Raw genomic sequence first — 13,403 nt, 5'->3', positions numbered from 1 at the left:
AAAGGGACAGAAAGAGTCAGTCAATTGGAAGGGATGTGAGGGAGACAGACAGGGAAGCAGAGAGGATAGGAGGGGTCTCTGACCAGCTACCTGAAGAAGCTGTAGGCATGTGGTAGTGGGGTGGCTTCTGTTGGGGTGGAGGCTGCAGGGAGGAAGGGTAAGTAGAATTCAGGGAGGGTGTGTGCAGGCAAATGCTGACACCACACAGAAGCAAATTCGGAAAGGTTTGGGCTGTGTGTGGATGAGCTTTACAAAGTCCCACGACAAGATGTTCTGGAATCAGACTTACTCCCAGGAAGCCTGGGACAAGTCAGCCCCATCCCCTTCTGGCGTCTCAGCCCCTCAGATGTAAACCGGAGGTGACAGCAGGGTCTCATGGGGCTGCTAGGAGGCTTACATCATATGATGTGTGCAGGGTGTTCCCACAGTGCCTAGCACATAATTAATGCCTCATGTTTGTTAGCTCTCGTTATTTTTGGGTAAACGATAGCAAGCCCTAAAAATGCCAAGTCCAGGAGTGTGATTTTATCCCTTCCTTGAGTTTTATTTTGTTTTGTTTCGTGAACTGAGATGTTCCTCCCTCAGTAACAGGAAGTCATTCCTTTCCCGCATATTCTCTGGAAGACCAGAGACCTCCAGCCCTTGGGCATATGCCTGCATGTGACCAGGGAACAATCAGGACTTCAGTGCACTCTCGGGGTGGGACGACAGGAGGCACATCCCTGAGTAGCATTGCCGTCTGCTTCTCCATAAGGGTCTCCCAGCATTTAGGTCAGACTTAAATGCTGGGAGCATTTAGGTTAGACCCAGCATCCGGTCAGAGATGTGAGTCCTTTGTGATAGCCTGTGGACATGTGTGTGAATTAGAGTCATCTGTGTCCAGCACAGAGGGTCTGAGCCAAGGCCATGTTCTGCATAGTGACTCTTTGTCAGGCAGGATGTGAACATGAAAAGCAGAACGCTCACTCAACGCAGCCAGTGCTCTCAGCTGCGGTGAGCAAGCCGGGCGCCATTTACACAAGTCTGCCCTTTCAATGTAGACATTTATTTTTCCACTGACAGCCCTATGAGGCGCACAGTCAATTCTCCTGTCATTTCTCTTTGCTGTGGGGAGACTGATAGCTTGACCAGCCTCACCTTGGGAAAGGAGAGACAGAAAGCCTCCCGGACCTGAGAAAGTCAAAGCAGCCCTGGGCACACATGTCCTTAGGCTCCTGGAAATGTGTAAAAAATGGGGTTTATGCCTCATCTATTTATCTTGTTGGCTCCTGATTTCCGAGAGATTGAGTGCTTTCTTATGACATGTGCATACAAGGCAAGCAGTCAAAACTCCAAGCCAGTCAAGATCTCTGCCAAGGCAGAGGAGGAGTGTGTGAAGAGAAATGTGAGCAACTGCCAGCAGGGCACAATTCCTGTGTCCGCCTCCTAAGTGGTCTAGACCGAGTGTGAACATGTCAACACTGTGTCAGTTCGCACAGTGGATGGACCAAAGTCGACCTGTGTCGTCGTCGTAGCAATAATGGTACTGAGATGATGACCATCTTATACAAACAGGATTTCCCGAGACTCACTGTGTGACAGGGACCGTGCCATCAGTCTTATATGAATTATTTGATTAAATCCGCACGATAACCCTGATGAGGTAGGTACTATTTTTATTTCCATTTTACAAATGGGAAAACTGAAGACTGAAGAGGTCCAGTCACTTGCCCAAGGCTTCTGTGGTGGGATTGTTGAGTATGGGTTTGTGGGGGGGGAGGGGGGACCCTGGAGGAAGGGCAGGAGAGGGGGAGAAGGAGGTATGTGGTAGAGGTGGCAGAGTGGGAACGGTGGTCAAGCAGGTGGTCAGATGAAAGCACTGGGAGAGAGTGGGGCTGAGACATTTGTTTTAATTTTCTTGGCACACTCTGCTGGGTGGCATACTGTCCCACATGTTACCTTCTTGCTCTGACTCGTCATCCTGCACTTTCATATTTAATCATCTTTTTCTTTTAAGATAGCCAGAGAGATTGCAGAGCCCAGTTTAAATCGGAGGATGTAGAGTAAATCAAATCTACTTTGTGTGGTTCATGATCTTCCAGAAAGATATGCAAATTACAGAACCTTCATGTTTTGTAGAGCAATGGGTTTCAAACACTTTTTAAAATCCCTGAAAATGAAGTCTTCTGCAGAAGTTCAAAATATTGACAGAGAAAAATATTGCCATGTGAGCAATGTGCATGTTTTACAGGGAAAAATAAAAAGTGCAGAACAGCACAGCAGGTATGAGTAGAAGCTACTATTTATGTACATGGAAGAGCACTTGGGACAGGGGTGAAGGGTCGGAGGGCTTATTTTTATACAATATATATATTTTTAAACCTTGTCTGTGTATATTAGTTAAATAAGCAAGATTTAGGGGCTTTGAGAATTGGCTCCTTCATCCTCTTTGCCTCCTCCCCTCCTCAACCCTCACCCCGTCCCTCCCATGTTTCCCTTTTGGCACCCTAAGGGGTTCCCTGGAACATCGTTTGAGAAGCATGATCCAGCAGGGACTTTGCTTGTTTTGTCTTAGCTAGAGCCAGTCTCCACCTTGGCTGTGTTCTAGTTCTATGTTGGCACTCAGGGCCGCTATCATCCCAGCCATTCAGTACACAGGTGGGGAGTGACTCAGGGCAGTGACCTTAAGTCGGTCTGGCTTCTTCCAGTAATACCAGTCATTATTTGGGAATGAAAAACTCCCTTTACAGAGGCTTGTTTTCTAGCCAAGATCTTGTTTTTGCAAAAGGCGCTCTGCCTACCCCAGAGTCCAGTCCCCCCCTCACTTAGCTCTAGACACGTACCTCTCTGCCACCACTTACTCTTTCTCATGCTGCTCCGCCCGGATTTCCGAAGAGAGCCCTGTCTGACAGTCCCCGGGCTGGCCGTGCTCCTCACAGGGCTGACTACGGCGGTGGGCACAAAGACGGACTTGAAGGGCCGGTTCTGCCGGGGATCACCTTCTGAAATGCTGCCTTGGGAGGACACAGAGGAGTTGGATAATGTCCATGTGGTGTAGAGACCAGGACTCCGAGAATCTGGAAAACTAGATGTCTTTCTGATTGGTGCAAGCATTTCGAAAAGAAGAAATAAAGAAAATGCTCAGTCAAGAGTCCTATTTCAAAAACCTCTCAGCTCTCAACCATATACTGAATGTGGCCTCTTTCCAACCTCTTCCGACCCCTAAATACTCCCTTTATCAACCACACAGGCTTAACTATGTTAGGCCTCACCTCCTACAGCTGGGTCTCCATGTGGGAGTGCTGAGGCCAGGGACAGGGTCTCATATTGAGGCCCTGATGGAATAGGAAGAGTTGAATTTTGTCCTTCTCCACTCCAGCTCTGATCACTCCTGACTCTATGAGTTCAGAGCATAAGATCTAGTATGTGTTCAACTTTGTAGTTCTGATTTCTTATTTATTTACTTGACAGTTTGGGGGTGTGGCTGGAGAGCAGAGGGAGAAGGATAAGCAGACTCTGCACTGAGGGAAGAACCCAACATGGGGTTCGATCCCATGATCCTGAGATCATGATCTGAGCAGAAACCAAGAGTCGGATGCTTAACCAGCTGAGCCAGCCAGGTGCCCCACAGTTCTGATTTCTTATTTGTTCAGTGACTTTCCCACTGGGTGCTAAACTCCTTGAAGGCAGAGATTTTATATCCTTGCGTTCTGCAGACATTGCTTATTAACAAGTGTTTGTTGAATGGCTTGCATGATGCTTTCGGCACTGATGCCAATCATTTGGGCTGACACATGTTGAGCACTTACTGTACACTGGGCATTGGGCAGTGCTTTGCCCACATTAGCCCTTGGTTCTTTACAACAGCCATCTGAGGTAGGTACTATTAGTGCCATTATTTTCTAGGTGAGAAAACGGAGACTTCTAGTTACTTGGCCAAGTAGCTACTAGACCTGAGATCTGAACCCACTGGCCCTTTGCTCTACCACTGAATGGTACCACTGTCTACCACTGAGCACGCCCCGTCCTGGCTGCTTGGAGCCTTCATTGTTTAGGTAGCAAGGAAAACCCTGCATCCTGCTTGAAAGCAACAATCTAAAGCTGGGGGTAAGGCCCTACACTTGCTTTCTGAAGAGCCTAACTTCTCAGCCTTGGGCTCTGAGTTTGAAGAATAGTATTCTTCAAACAGCAATCTTTGTCAACTGTTTCCCACTTGGTACTCCCTGAACCCCATGGGGAATGGCTCTCATTTTACACGCCCTTCCTACCCTTTTATGAATCCTACTCCAAGATCACAGCCCCTACTGAGTAGCCCATGGATCAGCTTGTCATTCAGTGGGTGAAATAACCTGTGAACTCCCCGGGAATGACCGACTCGCCCACAGTCCTGGCTCAGAGGTGCCCTGCCTGGTGGCCTTCCCATTAGCGTCCGAAGCTTTCTCTTTGGGGAACTTCCCCTTATTTCTCCTCCTCCTCTTCTCCCTTCCTTTTGCCTAGAAAAGCGATATGGAGCCCAACAATGAGCCAGCCAGTTGTACGAAGATAGGTGAGGAGTCCTTCAGCAGGCCACTCTGCCCACGAAACAGATGCAGCCAGATGCCGGGGAATGCTGCTTGCTGTGAGGGGCCTCCTACCCACGGCCAAAACCCTGCCTCAGGTCCCTGGGGACATGGTCAGTGAAGGGAATGGGCTGCCCGCTCAGACTATATTCTGGAGCTGAGGGCAGAGCAGTGGAGAAAAATCCCCAGCACTGGCCTCCATGGCAAAGGGCTGAATCTGCCTGTCTTTTGAATGGAGGCCTCAAGATGCTGGATCTTGTAAAATGGGCTGGCAGTAGGAAAGACAGTTTCCAGAACTGTTCCCAGCAGCAGCAGTAGCAGATACAGCAATGAGGACAGAACACGGTTCATTAGACCCAAGCCAGCCTTGGCCCACAAGTCTCTCCTTTGAACAACTGTTTACAGACCAAGCTACGACCTCATTTTTCTGAGCCCAGCACTAGGCCAGAGTCCAGAAACTCCTACATCCCAAGTTCCCCATCCCATACTGAATCCCTCTGTCTTTTGGCAAAAAGCTCAGCACTTGGCCAGCTCTTTCTTCTAATATCAAAGTACTTTGCGAACATATAGTAATAGCCCCCATGATACCTCAGACCTGCAAACGTTCTGATCCTTGTTTCCCAGAAAGACTCTCTGAGTTTAGCGGGGAGGAGTGTATGTTGCCTTTGACTTGCTCCACTGTGCTGCTTTGAGTGTGCAGGTCTGTGCCCCTCTCGTCTCTGTGATAGGAGCCTGTAAGAGCTCAGCCCATATTCAGAGAAGCATTCCAAACAGCAGCTCTGCTGTGCTAACCACTAGCAGCAGCCTCCTGGTAAGGTGGCAGCTTGCGCCTTGGCCATTGTTGTAGAGTTCTGTGTGGACTGATAAGAGAAATGAGGGTAGGCCCCTGTATTGCTTTTCTCCATCCATAAGGCACCAGGAGGGCATATGTGTGTGGTGTAGGCTGCAAGAAACAAACATCCTGGCTACTGGGTAGAAGGAAATGTGTTGGGAGGACGGGAGGGGCAGAGAGTCCACTGAAACCAGATCCGAGGGAGGCTGCCGAGAGCCCCACAGCAGGCATCTGAGGCAGGTGTTCTGATCAGATGGTGCTGCTCGGGATCTTGTCATGGATGGTCTTCACCTACACCCATGTTCTTTCCTCTCTGGTTCAAGGTTCTAAGCCCCAAGAGGGAACATCAGATTGGCTGAGCCTGTTCCTCAGCTGGGGTGATAGAGGGAAGGGGCGGGAGGGGAGAAGGAGGAAGAGCAGCAGCAGGAGGAGGAGGAGGGGGAGTTGGGTTTCCTGAGCCTCTGAAAAGGGAGGAACTTCTGCCTCCACCAAGACTATGCATGGAGGAGGAAACCCCAAAGATGTTGATGCTATTAGGAAGGGGTTTGGGTGGAAACTTGATTGACATTCTGCACAGCCTGAGCCAATGGCTGCCTGCAGAATCTCAGGAAGTATGTCATGGTGGCAGACACTTAGTTGTGATCAACCTGGCTAGACAGGTGGGTGGAGAGAGGGCCAGAGCTCTGGACAGCACAGCAGTCTCTTCCCCTCTCAGTAATTAAAAGGCTCACTTGCTGAATTTGAAGTGAAAACCCATCCATTTTGGTCAGCTCTAGTCTTTCTATAATTAGTCCCCAAACTATATTCTTTAATGAATATAAGGACTAAGGCTAATAAGAGCAAATAACGGGGGTACCTCACACTTTAGAATGCTGGCTCTTCTAGGGTTCACCCTAACCTTAACCAAGGGGGCTGGCGGCAGTGAGAAGCATCACTGCAAACAGAAACAAAGATGGGGGGAAAGCCTTACACATATACAGAGCCAAGGAGCAGAAAGGGGCCTTGTCCACGCAATTCAATCCCTTAGTCCTAACACAACCTGCCAAAAATTGTGGAGACTGAGTTGACAAAGGACAACATCATTCAGCCCTGAGAGGCAGAAGGAGCTAAACCTCCCACAATGGAAAGGGTGGTCACAGACAAGGGTGAGCTGCTTCTAGGTAGACAAATTGGGTGTATGTCACCCATGTCTAAGATCAGTGATGACGGGACCTTTCTTTGCATCAGGGGGCCGTCAAGGAGAACTTCACTCTAGAAAGCACTGATCCTCTGTCACCTAAGAGCCCTCCAGAGAATATACTCTGGCTGGGACTTGCTTAGAAATGCTGGTTCCCTAGAAGCAAACACACCCTTCCATGTAAGTAGCACCTCTGTACACACATGTTCAGGATTCTATGAACTCGAGAAGGGAGACAGACTCAATGGCAACCTATGGCTGACGTTTCATCCACTGTCTGACATGCTGCCGCCATCCTGGAGCAGGCAAGTCTAGATGTTCAGGACTTGCCTAAGGACACAATATATGTACCTAGGAGAAAAGCCAAGGAGGAGGGAAAGGGAAGCTGGAGTCTTGGAACCCACTGGAATAGAGTCCTACATGCATTCTAGTTACGGTAACTATTTGTTCAGCTTCTCCGAGGATAGTCTCAGTTTACACCTGCTTTCCTGGTGTATTAAAAGTGTGTGTGTCTCTCTTTTTTTTCTTAAATGTGTCCTAGTTTAGGTGACAAATTATATGGTCACTGGGATTCTAAAGGATTTTTTTTTTCCAGTAGAATTACCAGGACTTTGGGCTAAGGCCTGATACATAAGCAAACCCCCACTATAGTAGTAGACATGGTCATGGAGGAAACAGTCATAAGTTAGGGTAGGTATCCTCCTTGCTCTTCATTGGCTCCTCTAGGCCATCCCCTCCTCCACCCCGTCAGCTTTGCTTGGTAGTACCAGACTCTATCACCTGCCACTCTACCTTGTCACCCTTTCCTCTCTCAACCTCTCCCCTCATTTCAGGAAGATTTTAGTTTCTGGCTCACCATCATTCTCTCCAGTGCAACTGATCCTACCGTGATGATTTCATCTAGTCCCAGGGCTTTAAATACCATCTCAACCCCAGACCTCCTTCCTTAAAATGCTGGACTTGTGTACTCAACCATTTGCCAACACCTCTACTGGGATTACTAACAGGAATCTAAGACTTAATCTGCTGCCACCTGAGCTTCTGCTCACCCCCCGCCCCCCCACCTCTCAGAACCAGTTCCTCTCAGTTTTCCAGAATATCTCAATAAAAGGCAACTCCATTTTCCAGTTACTCAGGGCAAAAAAATGAGGACTCACCTTGACTCCTCTATTCTTTCCCACCCAATATTTCATTTGTCAGAAAATCCTGCCTATGACTACCTTCAAAGTGCTGCTATGACTACCTTCAAAGTGTACCCAGAATTTAACCACTTCTCCCTACCTCCATGGCTGACACCTTGGTTCAACTCACCCTCACCTTTCCCCCACAATATTATAATATCCTTTTAATTAGTCTCTGTGCTTCCATGTTTCCTTTCTATAGTTTACTCTCAAGCCAGCAACTAGAGGGATTCTGCTTAAAATATAAGTTAGATCATGTCACTTTTATGCTCAAAACCCTGTGACCGCATGAAAGCCGAATTCCTCATTATGACTTTGGAAATTCTAGATGATCTGGCCCACGTCCCCCCTCACTAGTTCGGATCCAGTCCTACTGGCCTTCAGATCCGGCATACTCCTACTTCGGGGCAATTGTCCTAGCTATTCCCGTGGTGTGGAATATACCTGCCTCATTTTCTTCCTTCTTCCTTCTCAGTAAGGCCATTCCTGACCAACATATTAAAATTTTAATCACCACCTCCATCCCCACCACAAATTCTATCCTGCTTTTCTGATTTTTCTTCTTAGCCCTTACCGTTAACACACCGTATATGTTACTTATATATCTTGTTTATTGTCTGTCTGTCCCAGTAGAATATAAGCTCCAGTGGGCAGAGATTTTGTGTATTTTGTTCACTGGTGTTTCTCCAGTGCCTAGAAAGGTGCCTGATACATAGTTTGTGCCCATTAAATATTTGTTGAATGAATGAACTAAAGCATCAGTTAAAGACACAGTTTGCCAATGGAGATTTTGTAACTTTCTAACAAATTCCAAGAACTTTCCATTGAAGGAAATGACTTCTCCTCCAACCTTCTGTTATGTGAAGAAATCATTTTATATAAACCTAGATCTAAGGAAACCCAGAGTTTCCCCATACTCTTCCGAGAAAGGGTCTCCCGCCTCACTAGCCAACCTTATTGAAAAAAATCTACGCCTTAGAAAGTGTAGCCTTTACGGAACCGAAACCTTCTAAGTTGCATCCACTGTGTTCACTGCCCCCTCAGGAAACAGATTTCCTATCTACACAGCCTGTTATGGTCCCTCTGACCCTTGCCTTCTACAGCTTAACCCTAGTTTCTCTATCAGTTTCTCCTGCGGCATACTTTTCTATCTCCTCACCATCCTTGTTGCCTTCCTCCGGACACCGGGCCCCACCTACATGAAGGTCCCCCAAACTGGACATATGACTCCAGGTGGGACCCCCAGAGAGTACAATGGGTTATTACTTTGCTCAGAGGTATGTCATAAAGCCAGCATTTGGTGTGTGGTGATGGCCTCACTGCCTTGTGACACGCTGTGCCCGGCCTGGCGTGGCGTGGAGGGAGGATGAGCCAAGGGCGGTGCTGGGACCCAGCGCATCTGTCACGGTCCGAGCAGCCAAAGCAGAAGTGTCAGGTGTGCCGGAGAATGGAAAAGGTTGGGAAGACCGTGAGGGCCTCAGACCTCTCGGGTAACCCGCCTGTGGCCTGGGGTGTGGCTGGACAGGTGGTGGACTGAGTCACAGAAACTTGCCTACTGGCCTAGTGTCCGAGGAAGTTTCCCGAGATGCTCTGAGGGTCTTCTGATGGTTGCAGGTTCCCATTGTTTGATTAGATGTGAGTATCAAGGGGTGGGATGTGGATAGGATTTGGGGGGTTTATACAGTAGAAAACCTGAAATCCCGTTCTGGAGCTTAACTATGTATAGTGCTTTCCTCATCTGGAAAATACTATCTACCTTATGAGAAGGACTCTTGGGCACAGGCAATGAGGTAAACGTTGAGAAAGTGCTTGTAAAATGTGAAGAGCTATAAAAAAATAACTTGTTACTATTAAAGAAAATAAAGTGTTAGGGGGTTACTAGAGCTACTTCTTGGCCCACACTCTGAAGGAGCACTGAGTCCTTCATTGATGCAACCCACAGATGACTCCTGGGCTTGGTGACCCGACCTCTGTTGCCTGAGAACAGAAGGGACACACCTGAAAATGGGGATGACATAGTTGTTGGGGAAGATGCCGACCCTGCCAGTGACCAAGGAGACGCCCCTGAGCCAGCCATCCGGGTACTTGCCCAGGACCCTGATGCCTTCTCCCTTCTGCAGGTCCAGCTCGTCCGGGCCATGGGCTGAGTAGGAGTGCAGGGCTACAAACCTGGGGAGACAGGGAACTGGTGAAGAAGGCGAGCGTGCCTGGTAGAGGGACATGGAACCAGGAGAGGGCAAAGGGAAACGGAACCTCAGGGACCCCATCCCCTGCATCAGCGATAACAAACTTCTTCTTCGGGATGGAAGTGTGATAGGGAAGCAGCCATGGAGGGGCCCACATCCCTGCCCTCCCTGACTCTCGTGTCCTCCACAGAGTGCCACACGGCTGGGAATCACTAAGCTAGGCTACCGAAGCATTTTGACTATGGGGAGGCCGGCCTAAGAAAGAGACAGGAGTTGGTGACCAGCAATTAGTGGCAGAGCCGGGTCTCAAACCTAGAAGTGACAGCTCTGCTCAGGGTGCTTTTTCATACCGCTCAGAATTACCACCCAAGAAAATGACTGTAGCCACAAATTAAGGGAAAGGAGAGGGCACAAGCCTCTCTGATCCACTCCCTCTCCTAAGAGTGAGAACACGCTTGACCCCCAGGAATGGCCCAAGGAGCTAGCTTAATATAGGCAGGGACATGGATGGGCATTGGGAATTAGAAGGTAGGAGGTGGTTTTGTTTGTGAGCACACAGTGGAATCCTGGCTGCACGGCGGGCTGGAGGGGAAAGGGCTTAGGATAATGCAAGATGTCCCTGGGATAGAGCAGTGACTTTCACTCTACAGTCTGCACAGGAGCCAGGCAACTAAATAACACCTAGGTATGAGTTGGGAGGTGAAGACACTAGCGAGGCTATGAAAGTGAGAACATCTGCCGAGTAAAAGCATTAAAAAGAAGCCACGTTGGCTTGCCAGATTCAGGTTAATAGAGTATGGTCTCAGGCTGGACATCAAGAATTCCTTCTGGACTCCAAGGGGTATGAGACACTGGAAGGTTTTATCAAAGGTGCTGGGGGGGTGTTCTCATCCTCAAGGCTGTCCCCCTCTAAGATGCTGTATTTTCCGCTGATCCTAAAGCAGTATCTAATTATGACCCAACATTCTGAATCTAAAGGAAGTCAGTAGTTGCTCACTCTCCAACCTCCCAGCAGTGTTTTCGTGTATACGCTTCTGGTATCTTTCTACTCTTATAAAATAATGAGCTAGGTAGATGAAGTTTGCCAGTGTGGGTTTTTCAGCATTATTTCCATTGAAGGATATGAAGGAAGGGGAGCTCTAGTCTCTCTGAATGGGCTGGTTTGGGAGTGGTGATGCTTGGCGGCACGGGGATGGCCAGGAGGACCCCTCCGGTGAAGGGCTGAGCTTGTTACTCACATGTTTGCTGGGAGGTGTTGCTGGGAGCCAGGCACACTGACGATGGCTGTGGAATGTCCCAGGGAGGCAGGTACAGGGTGGTAAGCGCTGACCTACATAGACAGAAAAGACAGTCAAGCAGAACCAGTGAATGCCACAAGCCAGGCCCACAGCAGAGCTGCTGCCGAAAGGCCTGACACAGCTGAAAACCACGAGCCATGCCCAGTGCCACCCAGCGTGCATCTTCGCTGTGGTTTGGGGCTGTGGGCAGAGCAGGGTGGGGCTAGACTGGTTTATGGCCTGCCGGGCTGGCCTGCCGGGGCTGCTTTCCAAAAGACTGCTTAGATATGGCAGAAGATGAAGACTCATCCAATTTCCCGCCAATGGGGCATTGCCAGGCTCCTTGATCTCCCCCCCGCCCACTTCTTCCCACCCCCTCCCAGTACACTCAGCCGCTCTACGGAAACGTACTCTCAGAAGACATGATGGTTGCTAATGAGGACAGAACTCTGGCCAGGCACTTTTAAGTGCTTTCCAAGTACCAGCTATTTTAATCCTTACTAAAGGTACTATTATCATCCCTAATTTTGGATGAGAAAGTCAGGGAAAGATCACCCAATTAGTAAGAAATCAAATTTTACTCCAAGGTAATCTAGGTCCTGAGCCCACACTCTTACTAGTGCACACACAGACACACCAGTTTATCCAGTGACTTACGGAAGGTGAATCTGAATAGAGTTCACTTTGCCAGGATGAAAGAGGGAGCGACAGTGCTAGACACACCCAGAAACTACCCTCTTGGCACCCTGCCTGTGTGACCTATGTCCTTGCTTGCTTCCTTCTTGGCACTTCTCACAGAGGTAACTGCCCCTGCTACCAGACTGTAAGTTCCACGAGGGCAGGGACTCGATCTTGTTCATCCTGGTCTTTTCTATGTGTTCAGTATGTACTTGTAGTTAAAGTACAACTAAATGAATAAGAAGGTATTCCTACTCAGTAGACCAAAGACTGATGTAATCTCAACCATCTCTATGTCACCCAGAGTAAATACGTTCAGTCTACCTTTGGTTAGCCCCCCTGAGGGTAACTATAGTATGTGTGCCTTTTTGGGACCATGCTTTTCAGGTACAACTCTTGTTTGTTTATGTGTGTTTGGGCAAGAAGGAAAGCATTATTGAGTGCACATGTCTCTGGTTCTGCATGGATGTTTGTTCACAACCCATGACAATTGTACTCACTTGTGCGACAGCACTAGTCTGTTGTGTGTCTGACTGTGTTCACACATGTGAGTCTGAGGGTGGATATGCATGTGCACTGTGTGTGCCTATACCTGTGATTGTAAATGTCTGTATGAGAGTCTATGTGTATGTGCATGAGCTCCAGAGGTATGCAGCAGTATGCATGACTTGGTAGTTTTATGTGTATCCTTTGTTGACGATTGTCTAAATATATGTGTGCTATGTATGTATGTTTGACAGTTTGAGGATACGGTTATAGGATGAGAAAAACATTTCAGTCAGATAAGAACAAGGGTTGGAGAGAACATTTCATATAGTTGTTGGTGGGAAGGAATGTAATACAGTGTTACTCCTTTGGAAAACAGTCTGGTGGTTCCTCAAATGATTAAACAGAATTAGCATTAGACCAAGCAAGTCCATGCCTAGTACATACCCAGGAGACATGAAACTGTACCACATAAAAACTTATACATTGATGTTTAGAGCAGCATCGCTCACAATAGCCAAAAGGTGGAAATGACCCAAATGTCCATCGATCAATGAATGGATGTGGTGTATGCACGATGGGATATTATTCAGCCATAAAAGGAATGAAGTATCGATACACATTAGAACATGGATAAATCGCAAAAACTTTATGCTAAGGGAAAAAATCCAGATACCAAAGATCACATTATATAATTCTACTTACATAAAATATCTAGCATAGACAAAATCTATAGAGACAGAGAGTAGATGAGGGGGTGGTAGTTAATGAGTACACAGTTGCTTCTGGAGGTGACGAACTGTTGTAGAGTTGTGGTAATGGTTGTACATATCCATGAATATATTAAAAAACACTAAATTGTGCACTTTAAAATGGCTGAATTGTATGGCAGGTGAAGTATATCTAAGTAAACTCTTTAAAAAATTCCATAGTTACTCCTATCCAGCGCTAATACTGCGTAAAGTGCTCTGAGCTTTGCAATCAAATACTGTCACACCAGTTCTCTTAAACAGAGAAGACAAGTTGCCAGCTTTGGGCTAGGCTGCTC

General features: G+C 47.8%; 1 protein-coding gene across 7 annotated transcripts in view; it reads right to left on the bottom strand.

Annotated features, from left to right (window-relative positions):
• The window catches only part of SH3RF2 (SH3 domain containing ring finger 2), a 125,562-nt gene that overhangs the window by 21,294 nt on the left and 90,865 nt on the right, over positions 1–13,403 (bottom strand). For 4 of the 7 annotated variants that reach the window (XR_009353946.1, XM_059174944.1, XM_059174945.1 and 1 more), the window contains exons 6-8: positions 11,153–11,244; positions 9,727–9,897; positions 2,823–3,076 (exon numbers count right to left, since the gene is read on the bottom strand). Coding sequence is in view for 6 of the 7 variants with exons in the window: in XM_059174944.1 (XP_059030927.1) it covers positions 2,823–3,076; positions 9,727–9,897; positions 11,153–11,244 (517 nt within the window). In the remaining variant the exon portion in view is untranslated. The remainder of the gene's footprint in view (positions 1–2,822; positions 3,077–9,726; positions 9,898–11,152; positions 11,245–13,403) is intronic. The other 3 variants (XM_059174946.1, XM_059174950.1, XM_059174947.1) reach the window with 2 other exon arrangements.

Source organism: Mustela lutreola, chromosome 5 (genome assembly GCF_030435805.1).
Source record: "Mustela lutreola isolate mMusLut2 chromosome 5, mMusLut2.pri, whole genome shotgun sequence".
In the NCBI taxonomy this organism is placed as follows: domain Eukaryota; kingdom Metazoa; phylum Chordata; class Mammalia; order Carnivora; family Mustelidae; genus Mustela; species Mustela lutreola.
This window is presented reverse-complemented; position numbering and strand designations above follow the sequence as displayed.